Here is a 27,573-nt window from a genome sequence, read left to right as displayed (position 1 = left end):
GGCAGAGATTCTTATGTACAACTATATCCTCAAAGTTTAGACCAGTGCCTGGTTCATAGTAGACATTTGGTAAATATTATTGAATGAATATCAGAATGGCAAGAAATTCCATATGCCTGATGCTGTGTAATCAGGAAATAAAGCTGGAAATATAGTTTAGGGCCAAACTGTATGTCATGCTAAGGATTTGGAACTTACCCTATAGGCAAGAAATTTTTCTAATTCAATATTTTAGTATTCATAATTTTTAACATTTGCAAATAGCCCCCATACTATTTTCAATTTGTGTTTTTTCCTTAAATAGACTGGCGTTTTAAACAAACTTACACTAAATTTAAATATCACTGCCATAAATGGAAAACATTTTTCTATTACAAATTCAGCTAAAAGCATAACTAGTAAAAATGAAAAATGTTTGGCCACGTACCACCTAAAATCTTCTCAGATAATACCAAGGGTTCACATATAAAATTTGGGAAGTGCCACTAAAGGTACAGATAGCTAAGTGATGGTTTAAGCAAGGGAGTGGTACAGTCATAAGTATTTTAGAAAGAAATCTGATAGTAGTGTGGAGGATGTTAAGAATGAAGTTAGAGACTAATTAGGAAGCTACTGCAGTGGTCCAGCCCCGAGTTGATAAAGGACTGAACTAAGACAGTAGATATGGACAAAACAGATTGGGAAGTTTGTACAGAAAGTAAACTCAACAGTAAGTGACTGATTAGATGATAATAGGGAGGCATTGAGGATGGATCTGAGGTTCTAGCTTAGGTAGCTGGGCAGATAATAATTTCTATAGCAGATCTGGGGAGTCAGAGGAGCACGTATGGAGAAATGGTTTTATTTTAGATATGTAAGTTCAAAGAGCTTGTGTCATTCAGGTGGTAATGTCCAATATGTGGAAATATAGATGTAAAAGCTCAACAGTTTGGGGGGCTTCCCTGGTGGCGCAGTGGTTGAGAGTCCACCTGCCGATGCAGGCGACACGGGTTAGTGCCCCGGTCCGGGAAGATCCCACGTGCTGCGGAGCGGCTGGGCCCGTGAGCCATGGCCGCTGAGCCTGCGCGTCCGGAGCCTGTGCTCCGCAACGGGAGAGGCCACGACAGTGAGAGGCCCGCGTACCGCAAAAGAAAAAAAACAGTTTGGGGTGAGAGGAACAGTTTTGAGCATTGTATGATAGTGGGTACGACTGCCAGCGGAATGGGTAGAGCTTCAGGAGAAAGGGCCAAGAACAAAATTCAGGCTCCTCAAATGTCTGGAGAAGCAGAGGCAGGTGCCTTCCCCCAGCAGTACAACCTTATTTCTACCACCAAAAAAATACTAAGAAAAGTTCTTTTTTCATATATATGTAAAAGAAAGGGTCATTTTAGAGCTCCTCTGATACATAGGTCTCAAGAAAGAATCAATCTGGCTCACTAGACAAAAATCTATTTTTAATTGTATAAAATTATACATATAAAATACATAGAAAGTACTAAAAGGTAAGTAAAACTTTAACACCAAAAGTAGACAGATCAGGGAACAATTTTTCTCAAGTTCTTTGGGATCTTACTGGTTGGTATTTGAGAAAAATAATCCAGGAGGTGCAAAGACAAGTTCTTCCCATAACTCAACACCCCTTAACACTTCCCAGAGAAAAGAGCAAAGGAGAAATGAGGGTTTATGATATCTGGATTATAAATATCAATAAAAATTGAATAGACACACCTATTATTTAATGTAGGAGCCTCTGCTCCAACCCTACATGTGCTTCATGGAATACAGAGATGGAGCTTGGAGAATTCAAGGAAATCCCTTTCAAGCACTAATGCAGTTGTTGCTAGATTCCTTGCCTCTGATCCCATATGTACTGGTCACTAAGATGATTTCAAAAGCAAGAAAGCTGACTTTCATCTTTTCCCTATCTGATCCAAAAGAGCAAACTGTAGCCTGTTTCCTAACGCATTTCTAAAAGCAAAGTGTATAATTGTTAAATGGAAAATGTAATTGCAGGAACATTAATTTCCCAAACTCAGTTTAGGAAGTGCACTGAGCTATAATATAGTATAAAGGTGATTACAGAAACAAGGAGAAAATATATCTTAGAGAGACCTACAAAAAATTCTCCCAAAGGGAAATGCTTTAGCTGTACTCCAGATCATTTCTCTCCTATTTTACCCAGGAAAGAGGTGGGGGAAGAGAATAGTATTAAAAACACAGGTAGCTGATCATTGATTCTCTTTCCCCTCCTGCAGTCTCTCATGGTTCCAATTAGGAAGTGCCATAATGCCAAAGTCTCATCTAATTTTTCTGATCAACTCATGCTCTAATAATCAATGTGGAGGAAGAGGAAAGAAAAGAGGGAAAACAAATGTGAATCTAAGGTATATACATCTAAGGTCGTAAACAGCAGCCACTTCGTGGGAGTAGGAGGAACATAGCCCTCACCGAATTGGACAGATAATGTTTCCAAAGAGAAAAACGATGGGAGGAGAAAAAGGAGGGAAATATTCTTTATCTTCTACCAATCTTTGCAGGCAGGAAGATCTATAGCCAGGGCATAACTAAGCTAGGTGAGCAGGGGAGGAGTAAAAAAAGAATACTGAAAGTTAAGCAACTTCAGCCCTGACCCCTTCAGTAGAGTATACTGGAAATCTGGACTACTGGTATGGTATGGTATGCATGCCCCAGAAGCAACATAGGTGATAAACCCCTACAGATTGTGTTTATACTCCCTCTCTTGTTTCTGGGCAGTTTCTCAGCAATTATTTTAAAAATAAGAAACCAGATCTCCACTTCCTTCCAAATAATAAAGTAAGGAAGCCCCCAAAATGAAGTACCATTTGCAGGCAGAGGAGGAGTAAGGTAGTGGTGTGGAGGCGGGGGGTGTAGGTTAGGAAATATCTAGTTACTGGAGGAACAACTTGGTACCAAGTAGCCCCAGCTCAAGAGAAACCAAAGCCAAAGTCTTCATTTTCAGGTCCTGTTGGGTCCAAGAGAAAGCAGGAATGAGGGTGAGGGTGGGGCACACAGTCCTTATTCAAGCTCCCTGTTATTTTAAAAGAAGGAGACATGAACAATTAGTCAATCACTCTGTGCTATTGAAATGACTACACAGAGTTACTGGAGTGTAAGAGCTAACAAAGCTCCAAAGACAGCCTGCTCTTCTTGTAAAGTGGCGTGGAGATGTTTTAAAAGCAACTACATCCAAAAACTACAAGTAAGAAAAGGGATCTCTCAGCAAATAGGAATCCAGGTGTAGAATTTATACATATATATATATATATATATATATATGTATGTATATATATATATGTATTTTAAAGTATAAAACTGAGAAAGTATGTACAGAAATCACACTAAGTCTTAGAAAGGACATATAAAAAACGGGCCTGGAGAGGATGGGGAGTATGTGGGTAGATGCCTAGCAACTGGAAGAATGCATGTTGCCCAACTGCCCAGCAGCCAGCATGAGAATATCTTTCTTCTCCTTGTGGAAGCGCAGCTCCTTGCCTGCCAGCCGGGCTTCATCCAGCTCCCTCTCAGTAGAGGCCAGCTCTCTAGACAGCGCTCCTGGCACACTCTGCTCCCGGCTCACCCAGTCCAATGCCATTTGGTGGCGAATATCATCGTCTAGGGCCCGGTGTGAATAATGAGCCAACACTTCCTGGAGGGGGAGAGGAATGTCAAAGTCATGGACAAAGTAAAGGTTCATACCACATTGACCCAACTGGGACTAGGAACTCTCAGCCTTTGAGTCGTAACTGAAGTCAGCACTGGAGTCCTTTGAGGAGATTCTTATGGGGAATTTCCTGGTGGGAGAAGCAAGGCAGGTAAAAGAATCACAGTTAAGATTTTAAAAGGAAAGATTATGGGAATGAAGCCTTTAAGTAAGGCTTTCAAGATTCACAACCTGGTAGGCTTGCTTATTCTAACACAACATCCACCTCCAAATAGTCCTTCTGGGACTTCCCTGGTGGCACAGTGGTTAAGACTGTGTGCTCTCAATGCAGGGGGCCCGGGTTCGATCCCTGGTCACTGGTCAGGGAACTAGATCCCACGTGCATGCTGCAACTAAGAGTTCGCATGCCACAACTAGGAGTTCACATGCCACAACTAAGGAGCCCATGTGCCGCAACTAAGACCCGGTGCAACGAAAATAAATAAATTAATATTTTTAAAAAAATAGTCCTTCTGCCAGACTCCCCTCACCCATAGGAACTCTTACCTGCCGAGAGCACTGTCTTTCTCTCATGGCCTTAAGGCTGCCATTCCAGTGCAGCAGTTGAAAAACTGTCATTAGCTCCTGGAGGAAGAAAATATGAAGTGCCAGGACAGTGGCATATATATTGGGGGGTTGCATCAGAATTAAATGGGGAAACTTTCACAAAATGTAATTGTGGCAGCATCTCTTATACCAACTCTGATACATCTTTGGGGGAAGGAAGATATTTATATTTTGAAAAATATCCTAATAACCTTTTCTGCCTTCCTTTCCAATTGAGTGTTAGTAGGAGATGCGCACACGTGTGTATGTGTGTGTGTGTGTATACAGGCTGACCCATGTTATCAGAGCCAGGGAAGTAGATAGAATAGTATAGTACCTGGAACTCCAACATTGACTTGCCCTTGTTGGATTCCAACATGAATCGGAAGGCACCAATCCCTGTATTTGGGTTGTCAGCTTCTTCCCTGTTGCCCTGGTAACAGAGGAAAGGAAAAGACAAATAGATTTTCAATCAGGATTATCACCTCAAAGAGCACTGTCCAAGAGGAATATAATGTAAGCCACATGTTTAATGTAGTTGCCACATTACAGTAAAAAATATACAATAAATATTAATTTTAATAGCATATTTTATTTAACCTAATAAACTCAAAATATTATTTCAACTATAATCATTATAAAAATTATTAATGAAACATCTTTTTCTTGTACTAAGTTTTCAAAATCTGGTGTCTCTTTCATCTTACAGCACATCTCAGTTCATACTAGCCACATCTCAAATGCTCAATAGCTATATGTGGCTAGTGGCTATTCTGCTGGTCAGCACAGTCCTAGAGGCCTCCAAAGTCACCACACATTTTAACTTAGGTGACAGAGAAAAGTCAACCTGGTTTTCCCTATTTTACAAAAGGGGGAACACTGAAACATAGAGAGGAGTCCTGATTTAGCTAAAATAACAGAGTGAGTTCAGCATACAGGATTGGACTAGCCTAGAGGACAATTGACAAATGCATTTTAAAGGGCAACAATAAAAGTCATAAGCATGGCAAATTCTGGGTAGCAGTTTGGCCTCCTGGACATTTGCTTCATGTGTCTTCTACTGGCGACATGACCCCACAGGGGTAGAACTAAGATACATTGTCCTACCTGCAAGCCTAGTGTGTACAAAAAAACAATACAGTATAGAAGTTAAGAGCGTGGACTAGAGCTCCTACTAGTCTTGTGGCCTTGGTGAAGTTATTTAACCTCTCTGTTCCTCAGCTACCTTAACTGTAAAATGAGAACAATCATAGATCTACCTTACAGGATTGTTTTAAGAATTAAAGAGTTTTTAAACTTAAAAAGAGATAAATGCAGTCTAACAATTCCAATCATATAATTTGGGTGCATTATTGTATTGGACCTGGTGTCCAGTTACACAATCCAAATCCATTCAGGTACTGGCTCTGGTTTGTGCTATTGGGTGGTGGTTTCATATTATTGGAGATAATTCCAGATCCTAGGTCTTGCAGGGACTCCCAAAATAAGGGCATCTCCTGGTTTACTAGTGACCCTTTTGTCAACCTGATCTAGAAGAATAAGGCCAGGAGACTACTGGGAACACAGGGATCCAACTTTCTCCTCCTGCTTCCTGAGAGGTTTCCTGCTCTTTCTAGCCAGTTCCACACACCCACCCCCTCCCAAGATAAGACCTTTATTCTGCTCTCTTTGAGCAAGGGGACTGGATAGGGGTCAGGAGCCAATCAAGTTATATCCAAATTCAGTTTATTGTGGGATGCTTTATCATGAGGTTTTACTGTACATGTATCACACCTAAAATAATGCCAGGCACTTAGTAAGTATACCATAAGTGCTAGTTTATTATTATTATTTGCTTTCACTGTGCTAGAATTAACAAGAAGTCAGAACTACTCAAAATCAACCCACTTTGTTTTGTGGCTCATGAGAAACAATCATGCCACATGTAGTTAATCTTTGTGGTGAAGCAAAGATCACAAAATTTGTATTTAGAAGTGAAAATCTAGAGGCAGGAAGGAAAATGGTGGTAATTTTCGCCATTAGGATTTAGGGCTTTAAAGCAAGCAATAGTTTTCATTTTTATCTTTAATAGTTCAATGCGATACCTTATTCAGTACCTCCAAACTTTTCCATGATATGGCCCAAAGAAAATAATGACCCTATCTGTACAGCCAACTGGGATATACAGAGAAGGCTGCTGGCAGAGCAGCTGCCAGCAGAGGCTGTGGGGCAGAGGAGTCCATCCGCCCTAGGCCTTGTTCAATTCCCCTGAGAGTTGAGGGGATCAATATCATGGCACATCTGTAACCTATTTGGAGTACACGAGTGTGGAATGACCCACCATTGGCAAGTTCCACCACATATGACACTTCTACACCTAACAAGGTGATATATGAGCTCCATTTATTCAATAAACATTTAATCACAGAATACTTGATTAGTGGTAGGAACATTAGAATATAATTGGAAAGGAATTAGAGTTAATTTTAATTTAACCTACTTATTTTACAAATGAGGAAACTCAGACCCACAGAGGCTAGGTGATTTGTCAAAAGACATAATATAGTATCAGATTCAGGACTTTTGAAGGACAAAAGCTAAAAGCAAAGAATGTGGACATCACTCTTTGCCCATGGCTAAGACCAAATGAAAACTGTTATTCTGGAGTATGGGAATTCCATTGGGATATTAATGAGAAATCCATTAAGTTCTCAATTTGGGGGGTTAATCAAAAAAGAATACTGGCATGAGAAGAAGAATAGTTTACATTTCTTAAACACTTTGTAGCAGACACTGCTGGTGACCTATCCAATATCTATTTCCTTCTTCCTTACTAAAGAACCTTAATCTTATTCTAGTGCCTATACATCCCCCAATTGCCTCAGAGAAGAGTGATTTTATCCTAACTCCAGTGGGTAAATCCTAATCCCTTTTGCCTGTGACTGGTTTTAAGGTGGGAATTCTGGGCATTGGGCGGTAGAGGGGAGTTCTGCTGGAGAGCTTCTGGGAAAAGATTCCTTACTGCTAAAGAGACACGAGAAAAGATGGCCTCTTTCTGTCTCTGAGTTTAGTTTTGTCTGTATTTAACAACTGGAACTCTGTAGCTGTCTTGTACCCTGAGGGGAGTCAGCCCAAGGGCAAAGCCAATATCTAGAGGATGGCTGAGTTGAGAGATGGAAAGAATTTGGGCCAGTAGATGATGACATTCTTTCTTTTCCCCCCAGGTTAAATGTCTGCTTTATTCAGATCCAGTGACCAGAGTCCCAGGCAGCCAATTTTGCGGGAGATTTTGCACCTGAGTGTCTCCCTGCCAGACCCTCCCAAGAGTGTGCTCCTACAGATGGGACATCAGAACTCGTCCTTTATGTCAAAATGGGACTGGTCTTCAGGCTTGAAGTCCAGATTGGGGCTGCCATCCTAGATGACGACATTCTTGATCCATCGAATTATCTAGCCCTGAAATCTGCCCTACTTCTAGACTTCTTATCATGTTAGATAATACATTTCCTTCCTTTATTTATTAAGTCAACTTGAAGTGAGATTTTCTATTACTTGCACCTAAAGGCACCTAAACAGATAACATGTACTAAGTGCTGGAACATATTCTCTTTTATCCAATAATCCTATGTGATAGGTATAATTGTTATCCTATTCTACAGATGAGGAAACCAAGACAGATTAAATATCTTGTTCAAAGTCACATAACAAGTAGAACCATAATTTCAAAACGATGAATTCAGAGCCCATGCTCATAACCACTGCTTTCTATAATCCAATCTAATGTTTCATTTTATAATACACTAGGTGACTTAAGAGTGAAAAATGTGCTCTCTTAATTTTAACTGATTTGATTAATATAAAAATATTTTTATTCCCTGCAGATACTGCTGACTGGGGCAAAAAGTAATAGGAGAAAAACAGATGGGTCCTAGGCTACAGAGGGATTATGATTCAGAGTGTTCAATACTAATCTACAAAACAGATAACTGAAGGAGTTAGTATATGTAATTACATCATAAATGCAAAGAAAACATAAACAGAAAATTGATCTGACTTTATCTCCCTATCAATGGTCTTGTGCAGAGGGAGGAAGAAGGCAGTGCTAATTTCTAAGATGTACCTCTAAGCTAGAAAAGTCCGTAAGTTGACTTGGGTTCTAGTCTTGGCTCTACCATCTACAAGCTATATTATTTTAGGCAAAGCTTCACTTCTGTGTTTTTAGTTTCCTCATCTGTAAAACAGGGGTAATAATAGTACTCACACCTTATAGGATTGTTGTGAAGATCAAATGAGATAAAATACATATAAATCCCCTCAAAGAGTCCCTGGCACAAAATAAATACTCAGTTAGGATTAGCTATGGTTATCATCATTATCATTATCATTTAAAGAACAGATGTTCTTTTTAAAGGGAGTAAATAAATTACACTCCCCATTCCTAGACAGGTAAAAAGACAAGACACTTTTATTATAAAGTGTTCTTCATTAATATGATGAAGTAATGGAGGCAGGAAACAAGTGACAATAAAAACAATCATAAAAAAAAAGAACAGTGAAGGAAGAAGGGACTAAGGTCTTAAACCAAAATTGGGAAAAGTGAAATTCAAGCTCAATTTTTATTTTGTAATACCTCTAAACTTCCATAAATCTTGAAGTAAAGGTTTCTAGATACCAAAGAGACATAAGGAAAGAGACAAAATAACAAAAACAAAAACACACATAGAATTAGAGACTGAGACATGTGGAGCATATAATACGAAAGACTGACAGAAAATAAACAGAAAGAACAGAAATGCAGACAGGAAAGAAAACCAAGAATTCACGCTCTGTTTCCCGGGAATATACAAGATTTCCCAATCAGCCAATTCTCCCATCCCCCACTCTCCTCCCTTCCAACTCCAAGTAACTTACATTGAAAGATGCCAGGGCCTCAGAGACACTCTTCTCAATGAACTCATCAGTGATTCTTCGGGAAGGATGTTCATTAAACACAGAGTTCATTAGCGCAATCTTTGCAGCACTCCGCCGGGCTTCAGCTTTTGTGGGGCAAAACTAGGCAGGGAGACAGAGAAAATATGTGCGCATGTGTAACTGAGAGAGGAAGGAAAAGTGGGAGGGAAACACTTGGGATAGAAGATACTTGGATACTCTTTGGCGAAATCAGTTTGTTCAACACACCCTCCAAAGTTTTTATTGTAAAATGGTTGGGGCATTTGGAAACATAAATTTGATTCAACATCCTGAAGTCATTAAGGAACTGGAGACAGCTGTAGCTCATACCAAATTGAATGCGGGATGAAGAAGACTGCTGAGGTCAGCATATAATCACTGGATATGAAAAATACCCCTGTTTAAACTGTCAAGAGAATCAATTACTCAAAAGCCAGATTCTGGCCAGTCTGTTAGAAATCTGTATCTTGTTCTCTTATTCTGCAGACAGGCAAGAATTTTTTCATCCCTCTAGATAACCTAAGATTAGAACAAAGCTATGTCTAAGCTGCTTCTGCAGAGGAGCCCTCTAGTCTCTATCAGAAGCACCCATTTGGGATTCTTGGACTTTTCTTTTAGCTATGTGCAGGCAGTTTCCCCAATAATGTAGTGAGCTACGGAGCTATCCCTGAACAGAGTCTAAGGTCTGAGGAAGGATTTTATAGTCTTCCCCCACCCGCTCCCAGTAGAAGCAAAGAGAAGAGAGGTGGCTAGGGAAAGGAAAGCTGACCCGAGGAAAACAAGAAAAAATTTTAACTTAATTCATGTTTTTACATTGTATCCAACATATGTAGTAACATAGAACAAGGCTGATTTTCAAAAGTCTTAAATCACTCAACTTCAGATCCCTAGCCACCTTTATAATTCATCTTCACTGGCTGCCTCAAAGGCCTCTGTGCCCCTGTCATTTGTGATTAGGATGAGAGAAAAGGAAGAAAGTGATGTTATAGTTTTAAAAAGTAGACCAGGTTATGTTTGCTACTTAACCATCCTTAATATCAGTAATTCCCAGTTTCCTTTAGCTGACAGGTCTCTCTGAAACAACATATGGAGTTTTGTGCATTAATCCTGTCTTCTTGCTTATTCAGTTTCTCTGTTTCCACTTCTCTCACTATTTATTAGCCTGCTGCTCTTTCTACTATATAGTGCTCTTTCTGAAAAGTCATCTATGAAGAAAACCACCAGGAGAAATTTCACCTGCCAAAGTGGATATAAAAGATATAAGCTAAAAGGGGCCAAGATAGATAATTCTACTCTTTCAGGAAATAACAGAAATCAAATTACTCTGATGGTCCAGTTTGGGGCATCCCCATAAAATTATTAAATCTTTAATCAACAGTATGATGAGGTGGGAAAAGGAAGGAAAGGTCTTATTTTCTAGTAGCAAAAGATAAACATTAGTCATCTTGGGCATATGTTTATTTCTCTGAAATGGCTGGGGTTCTGAGAGAAAAATTTAGGCACCCGATTTGAAATGAAGCTTCCTTAGGTCTGTTTCCGTTTGAGGCAGGAACTGAGCTACAGTGGCACTCATTCATGCAACAGATTTATTAAGTGTCTATTCTCTGCTGGGCACTGAGTTTGATGGTAGAGATTTAAAGCTGAACAAGAAAGAAGACAGACCCTACCTCTGCCTCCGTGGAGCATAGTCCACTAGGAGAGAGAAACAGTCAATTACGATATGTTTTGATAAATGATATGATAGGGGAAGTTCAAGGCACTATGGAAGCACAGAGCAGAGGGTATAACTTTGTCTAAGGGTTATACAAACCATACAGAAAACAGAAAAGTGTCTAGTCTCTTCTCTAAATTCCTACTCAGGCTCTAAGTTGACATTTCAGGAGGCTACCTTCCTATCTGCAATGTGAAAAATCCATCTTTGATGATAATATTCACACTAGTCAAATTTCTCGTTACCCTGTAATAGCATCAACGCTTTTCATCATCATATACTACAGGACTTTCATATAACTGTAGAATGCTAGTACCGGAAATACTGGTTAGAAATAATCTAATCTATCTCCTTCATATTATAGATGGGGAAACTGAGGCCCAGAGAAATTACTCAACTTGCCCTGTTAGCAGTCAGGGGAACAAGAATTTGGATCTCCTAACGCTTAGGTGAGTACTATTTCCACCATATATAGTCCCTCCCCTTTGATCTCTTAGAGAACTCAAACATTGCTTTCCTTAGTGATAGTGATATGAAAAAGTACCGGGGGCAATGAGTATTATTCTACGTCCTCAAAAAGAGATAGCAGGAAGTTGGAAAGCCAGATTAGAACGTGAGTTAGATGCTAGTAGTCTGCTTTTCTTTCAGCCTTCAAAAACCCAAGCCCACTTTGAATTTGAGTATGGTTAAAAGAAAAGCATGCTACTGAGGTTTTTTCTGCTCAGATGAGCCTCAGATGCTTTTCAGAATGATTTGCCCAGAATTGGTCCAAGTCCTCAAATATGTGACTTTGGATAGAGATTTAATGGCCAAAGTGATAGAGAAAGACATTAGTAGCACCTAAGCGTTTATCTTTGCTACTGCTGCCTCAGAACTCTTACCTGGAAACTCCCAAAGCAACTTCCCCCAGGCAGGGTGACATAGCAGACATAGGGAGGGCTGTTGGAGGGAACCATCTCGTAAACCACGAGAGCCCCATTCTTCAAGTCAGCCCCACGGGACTGTTTCATCTGCCAGAATTCCTGAAGTGCCTCCACCACATTCACTACAAAAAGAGAAGTAGTTAAGTTCAGCAGTAAGAACACTTCCAAGCAGTGCTCTGCCTCAATACAGTATCTGTAACCTGTACTTACATTAAGAATCTAGCCCCCTTAGCTCCCTACCTATTACCATTTAAAAGCATTTTAATTAATAAGCCTATGCTGTGATTAAGTCCATTTGCATAGGAAGACCAGAGTATGCCTGCCCTCCTCCGCTACTTCCCTGGTTCACATTTGATTAGTCCTAGACACCAAAGGAGAATAGCATAAATATTGGAGGCCAGAGTTTCCAAGGTCAGCATACCATTATCACTGACTGATGAAGTAGATTATTCCACAATTGGTCAGCTGGCCTAGAAGAGCAATAACCACCATGATCATAAGTGCTAACATTTACTGAACACTTACTGTATGTCACATTTTCTCCAAGTGCTTTACCTATTTAATCACAACAATCTTATGAGGCAGGTACTTTTATTTTCCCCATTTTACAGATGAGGGAAATGAGACATAGGGAGGTTAAATAATTTGCCCAAGGATATAACAGCTAGAAAGCAGAAGAGCAAGAACTCAAACCCAGGCAGTCTTGGTTCCAGAGTCAATGTTCCAGAGTCAATTATATAATACTGTCACTCAAGGAAATATGGCCGTATTAGCCATTTTCAAGGCTGTGCTTCTGGTGAGCAAACCCATGAATAGATTCCTTTTCCATTCTGGAATACTATGTGTATACTATATATATATATGAGAGAGAGAGACAGAGAGACAGAGAGAGAGAAAGGGAGAGAAAGAAAGAGAGAAGAGAGAGAGCAAGCAAGAAAGAAAGAAATAGAGAAAGAAAGAAAGAGAGAGAAAGGGAGGGAGGGGGAGAGAGAGATAAAGAAAGAAAGAAAGAAAAAGAGAGAGAGAAAAAAGAAAGAAAGAAAGAAAGGAAGGAGGGAAGGAGGGAAGGGAGGAAGGGAATGAATTCTGAGGCTTTCCCTAGGCATAAATGATCTTTGGAAGGACTGTATATTGGGAAACACTCCTCCACAGGTCTCCTGCACTACTTTCCATCTTGCTAGGTATGCCAAGATTTCAAGGCCCTGACTGCTCCTTACTTGGGCCCTTTCTCAGGATTTAATTTGCAGCAAGAAACCTTGAGGGATGAAGTAATATCTCCCTCTGGGACAAAGAACAAGCTTGCTTACTGTTTGCTATAAAATGGCAGGTTCCCCAAGCTCAGTGTTCCTCTCCTGTAATGCAACCCATGGCCTGTAAGCATCCACCTGAGCCCTCCACATCAGACTTGGGAGACAAGGGAAACCAATGCAAGCAAACAGGATGCTCATGCTACTTGCTGTTCTATGAGTAATAAAGTCCTTTGTCTCTGACCCAGAAGGCTCTTGACTTCTGCCAGCATCCATGAAACAGTAACCGGCTATGTTATTAGTTGTATATAGGGTAAAATCAAACTCCAGACTTGACACTGTATTCCAGAAATTCCAGAACAGTTCCCTTCATCCCTCAATACTTGGATTCAATTATTCCACAAATATGTACTGAGTACCTACTCTGTGCTAGACTGTGTGCTGGGTGCTAGGCTGTTACAATAGTGAGCAAAACCATACACATACACCATACAATTTTTACAAATGAAAAATTGCAACAGTGATAAATGCCATAAAGGAGTGGTAAATGGTGGTAAATGTAGGAGCATCTGACTAATTAAGAAGGTCAAAGAAAGCTACCCTGACAAGGTAATATTTAAGCTCAGATATAAGTACGAATTCCCTAGGCAAAAAGGTGAGAGAATAGTGCTCTGAGCAGAAGGAATAGCATGTACGATGGCTCTGAAGCAGCAGGAAATATGGTGAATAAAGGGACTAGTGTGGCCAGAAAAGAGAGAGTGAGGGGTAGTATAAATGCAAGGTGAGGTTGCACACACACACACACACACAAAAAAGCAGGGACCAGATCAGGTCAGACCTGGTGGGTCATGTTAGAATATTGGCTTTATCCTAGGAGCAATGGAAATCTCTTGAAGAGTTTTAAATGGAAGGAGGGATAAAATCAGTTTGTTTTTGGAAAGGATCTTTTTTTTTTTAAATTTAATTTATTTATTTATGGCTGTGTTGGGTCCTCGTTCCTGTGCGAGGGCTTTCTCCAGTTGCAGCAAGCGGGGGCCACTCTTCACGCGCGGGTCTCTCACTATGGCAGCCTCTCTTGTTACGGAGCACAGGCTCCAGACACGCAGGCTCAGTAATTGCGGCTCACGGGCCTAGTTGCTCCGTGGCATGGGGGATCTTCCCAGACCAGGGCTCAAACCCGTGTCCCCTGCATTAGCAAGCAGACTCTCAACCACTGTGCCACCAGGGAAGGCCTAGAAAGGATCTCTTTGACTCTAAGGTTCCAAACATTTCAAATGGCTTTAACTAAAGCCTCGTAATAAAGATTCATCACACACATTCTCCAATATCTTCCAACATGACCACTCTCTACTCTTAGTTACAACAAGGACTCGTTAATTCTATTATATTACATTAGTTAAGATCTGACAAGGAGAAGACACCAAGATGGGACAGACAGGCAAGAGATTTACTGGGGAGGAAGCAGGAGAAGGGAGAGCCTTCAGACCATGTTTTAGGTCTGACACCTGTGGAAGGAGAAAGGGAAGGCAGGAAGTTTGGATATGTGAGTCTCAGACTGCAGCACCGTTCCAAGAAAGGCTTGGCCAGGCCAGTAGGAAGTCCTCAAGCCAAAGGAATCCCACATCTCACTAGGATGTGCCTGAGTTAGTACCCCTGCTGTGCTCAGTCATTGACTGGAAGCAGCCTGCAGGATGTGTGGCCTCAGTGTAAATGTGGTGATGAACTCAGAGGGGACAGCAGTTTAAGGCTGTCAGTCAATTATGCTCCCGGCAGCTGGAGATATTAAACACGTTTTCATGGCTGCCACACACACATTAAACAAAAATTTGAGCACTTAATAGGTGCATAGCTCTATTCTAGGCATTAGAGATGCAAAGATGAATAACATACATTCCCTGCCAGGAAGGTGTTCAAAAGCTAGTGGCCAATAAGAACTTATCTTACCTGCTCTGCAACTGAAGCAAGCACTCCATGTACCAGCCAGGGTTTGAAAAGCAGCATAAGCTCTTTACTAATACTCTACATTTAACTGACTTTTAAAAATATTCATTCTTCCATTAAAAGACAGCATGAAAAGAAAACTCTCTTTTTCCCACCCTTGGTTTTAGCAGAGGCTCTTCAGAGGTCACTGCTGCCCAGAAAGCTTAGCCACCCTTGTTCTTTTCATTGAGATCTTTTCAGGCCCAGTTCCCTCTTTGAGACAATTTAGCACAATGTGCTGGGTGACAGCTCTCCTGACATACAAACAACAGGGAGAATATTGAAATAAAGAGGAAGGGGAGGAGACTGCTATAATGGGGAAGGCCCTATTAAAAAGCATATGTCCATTCCATGTCCAGTTAAATCCCTTTTGGCACAGAGTACAGGACTATTTTTAAATGATTACTCAAAGCCAAATGAAACAGGGAGTCTTATTTCAGAAATGTGAGCATGAAATGAGAAACTGGGCAAAGTGATCAGGAAAAAAGCAATGAATTGTGATCTACGTTTGAAAATGCTCATAAGACTCATTCATTTCTAGAGCTGAAAGGGACTTTAGAGATTTTCTAGTCCAAGTCAGGCTAAGAAATGACTTGGCTGAGGTCACATAGCTGTGGCAGAAGTGGGGCATGAAAGTAGAAATTCTGATGCCCATGGTTTTTCCAATTTGGGAATCTTAACCCAGGGTCCAAGGTCCAGTCCATGGTTGAACTTCGTGGGGGTTCACAAGTCCCCTAACACTCTAAGTAAAATTAAGCATGTGTGTGTGTCTGTGTGTGTGTGTGGGTGTAGGGAGGGTGCTCATAGCTTTGATCAGATTTTCAGTGAGGAATCATGGATATAATGGTTTACGTAAGGATGGTTAAAGGGACAGTGAGGTAGGAGGGTAGCAATTACTGAGACATACATATCTGACAGCTACAATTAATTTTTGGAAGTCACTGGTGGATGCTGGGCTGAAAGGGACACGAAAGACCAAGATAGTGAGGAATATTTAAGTGCTTGTACCATAATGTTGAACAACAACAAGAAAGATAATACTTTTGGTTTTTCCTTAGGAGATAAAATATTAGATGAATGTCTAAGAGGCAAGACAGACAGATTGTATACCCACCAGAGTAAAAACATTAAAACAACAATGGGGTCTTCCCTCGTGGTCTAGTGGTTAAGACTCCATGCTCCCAAGGCAGGGGGCCTGGGTTTGATCCCTGGTCAGGGAAGTAGATCCTGCATGCTGCAACTAACAGCCTGCATGCTGCAATGAAGATCCCACTTGCTGCAACTAAGACCCAGCACAGCTAAATAAATAAATATTTTTTAAAAAATTAAATAAAACACCACATGAAACTATAATAAAAATTTTATAAAAATAAATACAATCTTGTAGTGGGGCAGCATGGATAAATAGATAATAAACAGATAATGAAATTGAGAGGTGAGTGAGAAGGTTCTCTCTGATCATACAGGATGATGAGAATAGTCTGGCCTGGCTTAATTCACATTATTATGAAGATAGGGAAGCTGGTTAACAATACTTCATCTGACATTTCCTATTTCAGTTTGTAGAAGGTATCCCTGAATAGCCCACGGTGCATAGTCTCTGGAAGGGATGGAAGGGAAGGATTGAAAAGTGATGTGACTTTGGGAGAGGACTATGGTAAGCTGAATAATGCCCCCTGCCAAGATGTCCATGTCCTAATCCTTGGAACCTGTAAATGTTACCTTATGTGGCAACGATTTTGCAGACGTGATTAAGTTAGGGATCTGAGATGGGGAAATTATCATGGATTTTTGGTGGGCCCTAAATGTAATCACAGGTGTCCTTAGGGAAGGAGACTTGATGAAACACAGAAGAGGAGAAGGCAGCATGAACATGGAGGCAGAAATTGGAATGAGGCAGTCACAAGCCAAGGAATGCTGGCAGCCCCCAGAAGCTGGAAGAAGCAAGGAAGCAGATTCTCCCCTAGAGCCTCTGGAGGGAGCACAAACCTGCTGTGACACCTTGACTTTGGCCCGGTGATACTGATTTTGAACTTCTGGACTCCAGAACTGTGAGAGAATAAATTTCTGTTGTTTTAAGCCAACTTCGTGATAATTTGTTACAGCAGCCACAGGAAAGTAATACAGGGTCTAATCCAACACTCCAAAAATTAGAAACATTCAGATCAATCATTTTAACTACATACTCGCTTACAGCAAAGAAGCTGTCTGTGATTCTGAGGGAAAGGAAAAACTGTAAACAGAAAATACCACACAAGATTCATTTGTTCAGCCTAGTGGAGTAGCTGGGCAGAATTTCCAATCATGTAACCATATTGTGATATAAAGGGACAGCAATAATTTTAAAATAGATAGGTTTGAAGAGGGCAACACAGAAGTTACAGAGGAAGGAAAGTGACCTGGTCATTCAGGCAATCGTGCCTGCTTAGAGACTACCAGCTGTCAGCCATTAGAAGAAGGGGTCTATATGCCATGCGGAAAAAGGGGCAAAGGAAACGGTAATGCTAACAATACCTATCAAATGCACAGCTATCAAAGCATATCCACATGCGTAATAATAGCAGCCACTCATTGAGTACTATGTGCTGTGTGCTTTACATTCATTATCTCATTTAATCCATGCAGAACTATTAAGATAGGTATTATAATAGCTATTGCACAAATGGTGAACAAGCTAAGGAACAGGCCACAGTGGCAGAACCAGGATTTAGAACCAAGGTTTGTTTGCCTCCAAAACCAACCCTCTTTCTGTTGTACTATCCTGTTTTACTGCACCATTAATCCTCACAGAGGCTCTATAAAGTGGACTGTGAGCTCCATGAAGATAGGCACTGAGTACCTGTCTTGTTCACCACTGGTGATCAATAAATATTCGTTAAATGAATGAATGGAACAGATGAGGCCTAGAGAGATAAAGTAATTTATCCAAGATCACACAGCCATTATTTGACAGGGCCAGGTTCTCTGATTCCAAATCCTATAGACTGATTAAGATCCTGTAGCATACTGAGCTAGGTGTGTATCTTGGGCAGGGACTGCGGGGAGAGATATAGGACAAACAAGTGAAATGACAGAAGAATTTAAAAAAAACAAATGCTGAGATCCTACATGAGTCAGGTAAATCTAAAGACTGTGCCTGGCAAAGGTAAATTTAGAGCAGTCAGGAAGAAGATGGTGAAAGATCTGAATTGAAGATGATGCAGTAAAGCATTGCTGGATTGAGGACTGGTCTGGGCAACGACTAAAGTAAATTATATTCAGGGGAATAGAGCCAGCCCCCAAATACCATGCCATCAGTCACAAAGGTATGTGGACATATGCCAATGGCAGCTTTACCTATTAATTGAAGCAGAATAAGTGATTCCATGTGGTGAAGGACTTCTGAGCCAAATCAGCAGAGATTCCGCTTGCCTGAAGCTAAAATATCTGCCAAACTTTCCCAAAGTACTGGCTGGACACCCAGACTGGAAATGAGAAACTCAAGAATAATGAGAAGGACTGTGGTGGGAGGTAGGGAGGTTGGAGGGGAGAATTGCTGGAGAGTCTGAATCCTGACTGATTGCTGTTGGTCAGTACAATCCCCTTGTTCCCTCATCCTTTCTAAGGAAATGAAAAAGGTTTTACAGGATGCTCAGTTTAGACAAGAGCCTCTCCAGGTAACCCAGAGAAGAAAACTGTCACTCCTCTACAATTTTAATAAACACCTATAAGTTTCTAAGAAGGCGGCTTCAGATTTAGGGCGCCCACTCCTGGCTACTCCTATGCCCAGAGGCAAAGACCTTCCCTTGGTCTCGACTTAAAAGAGACCTGAAGCAACAGGACAATAGCTAATGGCAATTCCATTACATTGCTCTATGAAGTCTAGGAATTAAACTAGAAAAACAATTATATTCCCTCATGATGAATTTCAGGATCATGTGCATTTGCATTCCCAGCACCTAGCAGAGTGACTGCCCCGTGGTAGGAGTTCAAAATGCTGAAGAACAAAGGGAAACTGATGGGAAATGTATCATTGCACATATAAAGCAAAATGGATCTAAAAATCTGTTTTCATAGGCACCATTGGTTTTACACTGTTAGGATTTAACAATGAGAGAAAATGATGTGTTCTTCCCAAAGAAATATGAACCAATAAATTTGAGAGAATACTTGTCATTTTTTAAAGTACCCATTATGTGTCAGGTGCAATATCTCATTTAGTCCACATCATAATTCTTGAGGAAACTGAAGCTCAGCGAGGTTAAATTGCTTCCACAGAGACACAGCTGGCAAGTGACAGAGATTTAATCTGGGATTTAATCCAGACTAGTCTTACTCCAAAGCCTGTGTGTATGCTCTTTTCACTGCATTTTCTCAGGGAGGAAAAAAAAAAAAAGTCATTACTATCTACAGAGAAAGCCCCACAACCTTTCTCTGTATTAATGTTAAACTAGAAAATTAAAGATAGTCACTTCCAGGTCAGGCAGGACCTAGCCAAGCAGAGAGAAGTGATGTCTCAGAAATTCCAGACCTGAATGCTGTATCCCACACCGCTCACTATATATTTCTTGTTACACTATAAATCTGGAACTCAAACTCAGGAAATTCTGCACTGGTTAAACAAAAACAACGAAGAAAATTCTCACATCCCCCTTTTCAGAAACCCTGGAAATTAGACATCTTTAAGATGAAGATTTCTAATGGAAATAGGGTTTCTGCCTGGCTCATTTCCACTGAATTTAACATTGAGAGAGCCAAGGCCTGGGATTTATCCTCAGTTCCTGGGCAAGGGCCAGGAAAACAGAGCCAGCCAGACAGAGAGGCTGGAGTTGTGAGGTTCCATACTTAAAAAGACACCAAAGAGGTATTAAGTCACAGGAAGCTGGTGTGGGCTCAATGGTATGGGTCCAGATTTAAAGGCACAATTGTAGCGAACTTGTGAAAGCACTGCCTAATTCCCCAGCAAATCTGAAGTTGCATTGGAAATCTCAGAGTGACATAAGTAAGAAAAGAATTTAAAAGTCAAGGTTAAGGAGATGGAGTAAATTAGCAGGGAGCCCAGGAATTGCTGAGATCACAGAAGAAAGATTGAGAGGATATGGATGAGAAATGTCTTGGATCTGAGATAAAGGATAGGATCCCACACAACGGGGACTAAAGGCAGAGAGATGTTAAGGCATTAAGCTACAGGAGGAATTCCATTTCTAAAGGAGAAAAGGTTGGATAGAAAAGAGGGTTATACCTGTAAAAAGGGGTCCCTGGAGAACATAGTAGTAATTCAATAAAGGGGAGGGGTGGGAGGCTTAAACGTGTGTATGAATGTGTGCGTCTGTGCGTGTGCGAGTCTGTGTGTGTGTGTGTGTGTGTGTAGCCCAGAAGGAAACTCCCCAAAAGGAAATGCATGTGAAGGCTCTGCGCCAGGAAAAGCGATCCAAAGGACTGTGGGAGCAAAGCTCCCTTACAGAGAGGGTGTCCCACAGGAGGCCAGACCCCGCAGACTCACCTCGGCCATAGCCCTGCGTGTGTTTGGCGAAGCTCCTCACCACGGCCTCCACGGCCTCCCGCAGCACTGCGGGGCTGCCGGCGGCGCCGGGGGGCAGCGGCAGCCCGGCGGCCCCAGACAGGAGCAGAGGCGGCGGGGGCGGTGCGGGGGGCGGCGGGGCCGGCGGGGGGCCCGCCTGGGGTGTGGCGGTGGCTGCAGCGGCCCCAGTCACTCCGGGCCGAAGCGCTCGCAGAGTGCCCCTCCCGCTGGTGCCCACTCCAGGCTGCAGCCGCTGCGCTCGCAACGTCTCCATCCCGGCCGCCAGTGGAGTAGCGGTCCAGAGCCTGCCAGCCTGGCGAGCTAACGGTCCCAGCCTCCCCCGCCAGCGAGCGCCCAGGGACTGAAGGAGGTGCCGGAGCCCAGCCGTCAGTCAAGCGGGGGCGGGGGTGAGCCAGGTCCTATGCCAATCACCAGAGAGGGGGCGGGAGCTGGCCGGCTGCCGCTCCGCCATAGGCAAATTACTGAGGAGGGCGGAGGTTCTGAGCAACCAATTACAAAGAGAAAAAGCGATATCCTCTATACTGGAGAGGCTTAGCTTGGGCGCGTCTTTGGGAGTCCTGTGGGGAGTACTAGAAAGCGGGCCAGACCCCAGGGCCGAGGCTAGAGGCAAAAAAAAAAAAAAAAAGGCCTGGATGCATGGCTGGGGAGAACTGTAGACAGAGTGAGAGGATTCTTAGAGAGCCTTTGTCCGACCACTTCATTTTACAGATGTAGATGAGGAAACTGGCTCAGAGAAGTGACGTGACTTGTCCAAGATCACATGCAATTGGTGGTGGAGCTAAAGCAAGGAAAGATACTGGCATTTAATGAGCATATACTTACTGTTTGTCAGACACTATACAATGTACTTTCGTGCACTGTCATTAATAGTCACAATCACTAACTAGACTTTATTATTTTACGGATAAAGAAGCTGACAGAGAGGCTAGATAAATTGTCCAAAATTAAATAGCCAGAAGATGGCAAAGGAGGGTTCAGACATAGATCTTCTGATCCCCAATATTTTAATCTTTTCGTTAAACCACATCGTTGGGGCATTTTCTGATTTCACCTATTCTAGGTTGAGGGAGGGAGTAAGGAAGAGTAGAATGGGTTGCTCCCATACCTCTCATTAGAGCAAGGGAGAGTTAGATTATAGGAAGAAAACCAGCAAGCTGAAAGGTCCAGGGGGACAGATTAAGACAGGTACCTTCGTTCACAGGTACCTGTCAGGCTGGGTTCCTCCAATTACTCTTACATGCACACGTGCACGTGCACGCGTGCGCGCGCGCACACACACACACACACACACACACACACACACACACCCTGTTTGTCAGTTGACTATCATACCATTTTTACCTAGGCGAGATTACACGATTCCTCTCTCACTCTCTCTCTCCACCCTACGGTGGCTCAGAACTCAAGGATGCGGAAACAGAAAACAGAAGCAAGAAGTAGAAGAAAATGAAATGCACCTGGTGAGATAAAAGTTAGGCCCCCAAGGAAAAACTGTGAGTGGTCAAGACATAGGAAGCTTGAAAGAGGGACAGTTAATCTATTGGGATATATCTGCTGATGGTGGAGGGAGGGATTCTTTGTAGGAATCTTAAGTTAAAGAATTTGAGGATGGACATAGGGGAGACTGAGGGAAATGAAAACCTATCAGATGGCATAAAACCTTCAGGACATGGGACACTTGCCTTTTCTTCTACAACCACAGTTGGTCTCCTGGAAAGAAGGTGGCTGGAACCTCGAAGTATCCCCTAGATCGTTATAGCTATAGTTAGCATCACCCTCCCTCCCTATTCCTCATTCCCCACACCCTCCACCCCCAGCAGAAGTGACCAAACAGAGACTTCTGAACACATTTATTTGATATGTCGAGTGGAGAGAGGAGTGATTTAGGGTTACTCCCCACTTCTACCTGTGGGGGTGTTCATAAGCTCAGACAGACAGAACAGCAGCTTAGAGCCCATGACCCACCTCCTGGAAAAATGAGACAACCTGTTGTATTGGTTGGGGGAACAGGATGGGAAGAAAAAGCAGAAAGCTGAGAAGTAAAGCTGAGAGCAGGAAGGGCAGCAGCAGAACTGAGGCTGGGGATTGCTGCAGCAAATTCCCAAGGAGAGTGAAGAAGATATCCTGAAAAGTGGTTAGGGCTGGAAGCAGGGTGTGAACAAGGAGCCAAGCCTGGAGAGAGAAGCAAGACCTGTAGAATGGGGTGGGATATTCACGAAGAGGGTAGAGTGTCCAAAATCATGAGTGGGCTGTGTTGCAGGGCATACATGGAAAGCAAGGGGTTACTATTGCAGGAGGTCAAAGAGATTGGATACTACTCATAAGTAGGGGCTCCCTAACGCCTCTGAACAAATGCAAGTGAGCTTGGGACCCTTTTGGGGCCCTAGCACAAATGGTCCGGTGTGTGAGTAATTCCCATGTGCATGTGAAGTGGCCAGGGCATGAGTGCATGTGTCTATATGACCAATAAATAAGAGTACTTACCCTTCCCTGCAAGTGCAAGTACTGTGCTTGTAGACACGTTTACCCATGTGTGCGTGCGCCGAGCCCATGAGCACATGCAACAGACCCCTATGTCCGAGGTGTGTGTGTGAGCTGGTTCTTCCACCCTTCCCAAGGTCTTGATCCCCACCCTCCTTGGTTCCTCTCACTCCTCTCAGCGCCCAGGCTCCCCTGGCCCGCCTAGACTCTGGAAGCCCCCTAGCAGGCGGATCTGCTCAGTCTGCATGGAGTGGCGCCTCACCAACTTGCGCTTGGTCCTGGGAGAGCCTGGCGCCCCCGCCTGGGGAGGGGCGGGCAGCGAAGGCGCCCGACCTCCGGGTTGGGGGCGAATGTCAGGGATGGGAGGGTGGGGGCTGACATTGAGCGGGGGCAGGAAACCAGGCCGTGTTTGCGCGATGTGGTCCAGAAGCAACGTCCCCGAGCCCCTCCGCTCCAGCAACCCTGGACTCCGCCTCCGCCCGCTCAACGGAGACACAGCCCCAGGCAGACTCTCCTGGGACTGGCGCGGGGAGGGAACAGAGCCGGCTGGAGGGAGGGTCAGCGGGGAGGCGCTGTATCTGCGGCGCTCCAGGGACGGGCGGCTGCACTCCGGCGAGTCGGGGCAAAGATTTCCGGGGATATCGAGCTCCACCGGCTCCATGCGGCTCAGTTTCTGCCTCAGCCCTGAAGGGGGACCAGGCTCCTGAGCTTCTGGCGCTGTGTTTCGGCGCGAGAGAGGACCCCCACCCGTCATTTTCTCCGCCCACGGGGGCGGGTCCTCTGGGCCTTCAGTGCTGTGACGTCTGGAAAGACGCGGTCGACCTGTCAGGGTCAGGCCGTTGAATTCGGTGGTCAGGCGCTCAATCCCCGGCCTCACTTCGGCAGGAGGGACCGGCTGAGGAGGGGCCACTAGGCCCCAAGGCTCGGAGTTGAGCCTTTTGAGTGGTTTTGGAGGATGACGGGGTGGTTTGGGGAGTGGCTCAGAAGGGGAGGGGTCATCGGGGGGCTTAGGAAGAGGGAATTCAAATACGTCCCGCTTCTCCTCTTCTTCCTGGGCGCGAGGGGATAACAATCCCTGTCCTCCTACTCCTGCAGTCTGCAGTTGGATTTCCGACGGCGACGTGCAGACCCCCGGGCTAAGAGGAGCGGGAGCGGGGTCCTCCACCCCCGGGGACGGTGGGGAATTGAGATACTGCCGGGTCTTCTTGGTGCCCGAGGGCGAGGTGTCGGTGGTGATGATGATGACCTCCGTGCCCTTGGCCTTACAGGCGTCCAGCAGCGTGGCAAGGGTCTCGCGATCCCCGCGGTCCAGGGCGTGGACAAGCGCCGAGGCGCCAGCGTGATCTCGGACTGAAGGGTCTGCGCCATGGGCAAGGAGCAGGGAGGCCACCGCTGCGCCCCCGCCGCCGGCGCAAGCGTGCATAAGCGCCGTGCGCCCTAGGCGATCTGCGATGTTGGGGTCCGCGCCTTGCTCCAGAAGGTAGCGTACCATGCGCGCCTTGTTCTGGGGGTCGTCGTAGCGGGCCCGACAGGCCGCCATTAGCGCAGTCTCCCCTTGGGCATCACCCTCATTCACGTAGGCGCCCCCCTCCAGAAGCAAACGGGCCAAGCGTAGCTTACCCTGACCCACGGCCCGAAGAAGAGCGTGGCCCTCGGTGTGCAGCATAGCTGCCGCTGGGGCGAAAGCACCGATGGAGCCGGGACTGGGACCTGCCGAGGATGGCTAGGGGAGTGGGGGTGGTGGCTGGCAGAGGCCCGAAGGCTCAGTGGCGAAGCCAATCCCTGCAAAAAAGAGAAAGATCTTATTTATTGATTCAGGCAGGGAAACTGAGGCACTGGTGGAAGGATCGGCGTGGGGCAGGGGAGATCTCCCCGGCACTGCACACAGTCCTTCTTCTAACTCCTGCCTTGAGCCGCCCCCATCCCCCCAGCGCATGCCTGAGGAGGTGGGAAGGGTGCACCCGCACTGAAGGACGAGCGCCAGTGCAAATGCGTACGTGCACGCGCAGGGATATCCGCACCGCCACCCTCACCCCACGGCTTATCAGACCTTTCCAGCATCCCCCTTTTCTTATCCGTACTTGGAATCCCCCTTCCTAGGATGCTGAACGCCGCCCCCCCGACACACATGCACCCATACATTCACACACAGTCCCATTCCTAACCTCTTTTAGGTTGCCACAGCCCCACAAACTGAATGGGGGGAGGGAGGCAGCTTGCGTTTGGGACCTAAAACGGGTAGGGGGAGAATTGCGGGTTTCTTTTGCCCCTGCTACATTCCCCATCACTCCTTGCTCTTTCCCCTTCCCAGGCTGTGCACCCAAATAGATACCTGTAAGTCCGCAGAATCTCCTCCGGGCCAGGACTGAGGCCAGGGCCACGGGGCAGCTGGGGTGGCGGAGCCGGGTTCCTGGTGGCCCACATGGCGTGGGGGTGGGCACCCGGATTCCCTGGGTGTCAGTATCTGCGCCCGGGCACAGAATCCTGGTCCCTCCTCCCGGTGCGCCCCGGGCACAGCGCCGGCTCGGGAGGAGAGAAGCTGGGGGGGGGGGCGGAGCTCTGCCTCTCTATTTATAGCCTAGTCTCTGAGGGTGGGGGCGTCGGGCACCAAACCGTTACCCCACTCATGCACACATAAACCCTCAAAAGCTAGAGGCTCCAATCCTGACTTCCCTTGCTTAGCCGACCTCCCCTCAGTCACAACAAACCTAAGTGTTCCTTAGGAGACTCCTCCGCGACCCAGACTGGGACCATCCTAGTTCTTCGTTGAGCTTCAGCAGATCCCCATTCTCCGAGCTTGGTGTGTTGATGCGCGCCTGTGCGCCACATCTGACCTGCCACACACAGCACATGGCACACTGTGCAGAGGGGTGGAGAGAGGCGATGGCGATCCACAGCCGGGGTCCTTACTGTGCAGAGCGAGGCAAGAGTTGTGGCTGCCTTCTCATAGTTCAAATGTCAGGGGGAGCTGGAGTCACACAGCGATACATCTTCATTCCACCTCCCCCAAAACGGACCATGTACCACAAATAAACTTGGACCTCAGCTCCCTTGTACAGACCTCTTAGATAAGTATGAAGAGGTTGGATATCTGGGATCATTTTTAGATACAGCAAGGGGCATTCCCAGTTGTCTCCTCTCCATATTCTTGGAGGGGTGGGAAGGAGAGAGATAGAAAAGGGGCAGAGAAGAGTGAACCTTGTAACACACCCTCTCTCATTGCATCTCTTTACTCTCAGTCTTGCTTAGAATCATTATTTTTCCATCTCACTTAAAGGTCTCTGTTTGAATCGCTCCTTAAAGTCTTCTCCCTGTCTGTAGCAGTCGGTTTCTCTCACTGTCTGTCTCTGCCTCTCCTCACCATCTGCCCTGTCTCCATGGTTACCATAGCTTCCATCTGCATATTTTAGGAATGAGTTTGTGTCCAGCTGGAAGGCATCAGGGGGAGTGGGAGGGGGAGTGAGGAAAAAAGCCTAAGGATTTGGAAAACTCACCTGAGGTAATTCAGAGGCTGGAGGCCACCAGACACAAGATACAATGTTCCTGGAGAAGGGGGAGAGAGAAATATTTGCAGGGAAGCTACCCAATTTTACCAGCTGCCATTTATTGGAAACCAACCATGTGCCAAGTACTTTACATACATTATCTCCAATCCTCACAACAACACTATAAAGTGGGAATTATTTTCTTGTTATAGATGAAGAAACTGAGACTTAGCAAAGTTAAGTAAGTTCTCCAAAGCCTCACAGCTCTGTTTCTGTCCTATTGCAAAGACTTTGTGCTTGCCACTCCACCTACAGCCTTCCCAGTCCAGAGGCTTCACTCCCAGGGCCATTTTCTCTGACGTCTGGGTTATTGTTCTTAACTAACTCCTAGATTCTATCTCTACTCTGAACTCTTTCCCTCTGTTTGTTTTTTGCGAAAGTGGGACTCCTCCTCCCACCGTGCCCCCTTTTACCAAGGGCTAGGAGGAACTGGAAGGCAGTGGGAAATGCAGGAAACACTGGATTCCTTCCCTGTCTCCTCAACTCTGGTTATCTGATTCCTAATCCTTCCTTTCCCAAACCCTCTTTCCATCTTCTCACAGACATGGCAGCAACCCACAGGAAAATATTTTTCTAGAAAAGAAATATTCATTGGTGGTGCTGGAGGGAGGCAGTGCAGGATTGAAGGGAAGGTTGGAGTAAAGAAGGAGAGGCCCAGTGTGAAGACAGAGTCACAAAAAGAACGACGCCTAAGAAGCAGGTTTCACAGAGGTTCATTTCTCTGTGTAAGCTCCCTCAACAGAGTCCCTCGGTGAGATGTGAGAGTCAGGTTCCCTCTGTGAACTGTCGCTAGCCAAGGGGATCCTCCATCTGAGATGAGGTGTGAAATGACTGACCCTTGGTTGATTCTGCAACTCCATCTCTCTCCTCACCCGGCTTCTCTAGCCTGAGTTCCGGCGAGCTCTCTCCCTCCCTCCACTCCTCAGTTTCAAGTGGGCGGACCTCCCTCCTCGGCTTCTCCAAGATTGGCCGGGAGAACTCACCAATGGG

The 27,573-nt window shown here is 44.7% G+C and overlaps 2 protein-coding genes across 3 annotated transcripts; both read right to left on the bottom strand.

The window, feature by feature from the left end:
* Positions 1-827: 827 nt before the first annotated feature.
* LIX1L (limb and CNS expressed 1 like) lies at positions 828-20,897 on the bottom strand. Of its 2 annotated transcripts, none has more exons than XM_022583858.3 (6): positions 20,519-20,897; positions 11,768-11,931; positions 9,137-9,277; positions 4,584-4,679; positions 4,208-4,285; positions 828-3,646 (listed from the first exon to the last, which is right to left on the bottom strand). In XM_022583858.3, exons 1-6 carry the CDS (start codon positions 20,808-20,810, stop codon positions 3,404-3,406), a joined length of 1,014 nt encoding a protein of 337 aa, XP_022439566.1. In that variant the 5' UTR covers positions 20,811-20,897; the 3' UTR covers positions 828-3,403. The 2 variants fall into 2 exon arrangements, with proteins under 2 accessions (XP_022439566.1, XP_022439567.1); XM_022583859.3 differs by lacking the exon at positions 20,519-20,897 and adding an exon at positions 17,026-17,224.
* Positions 20,898-22,357: 1,460 nt separating this feature from the next.
* ANKRD34A (ankyrin repeat domain 34A) lies at positions 22,358-27,554 on the bottom strand. The gene has a single exon (XM_089916624.1). The coding sequence runs from the start codon at positions 24,702-24,704 to the stop codon at positions 23,214-23,216; it is 1,491 nt and encodes a 496-aa protein (XP_089772750.1). The 5' UTR covers positions 24,705-27,554; the 3' UTR covers positions 22,358-23,213.
* Between the last annotated feature and the right edge of the window lie 19 nt (positions 27,555-27,573).

The sequence above is a fragment of the Delphinapterus leucas genome, chromosome 1 (assembly GCF_059928025.1).
Source record: "Delphinapterus leucas isolate spDelLeu-1000000601 "Yukka" chromosome 1, BTC_Dleu_Yukka2, whole genome shotgun sequence".
Lineage (NCBI taxonomy): Eukaryota > Metazoa > Chordata > Mammalia > Artiodactyla > Monodontidae > Delphinapterus > Delphinapterus leucas.
The sequence above is the reverse complement of the archived record's forward strand: the minus strand, read 5'-3'. Positions and strand labels throughout refer to the sequence as shown.

Excerpts from the sequence above, each read along its gene's own strand:
- ANKRD34A (XM_089916624.1), bottom strand. The coding sequence starts at position 24,704 with ATGCTGCACACCGAGGGCCACGCTCTTCTTCGGGCCGTGGGTCAGGGT.
- LIX1L (XM_022583858.3), bottom strand. The coding sequence starts at position 20,810 with ATGGAGACGTTGCGAGCGCAGCGGCTGCAGCCTGGAGTGGGCACCAGC. Across the intron at positions 11,932-20,518 it reads CACGCAGGGCTATGGCCGAG|TGAATGTGGTGGAGGCACTT; the intron begins GTGAGTCTGCGG and ends CTCTTTTTGTAG. Across the intron at positions 3,647-4,207 it reads AAAGACAGTGCTCTCGGCAG|GAAGTGTTGGCTCATTATTC; the intron begins GTAAGAGTTCCT and ends CTCCCCCTCCAG.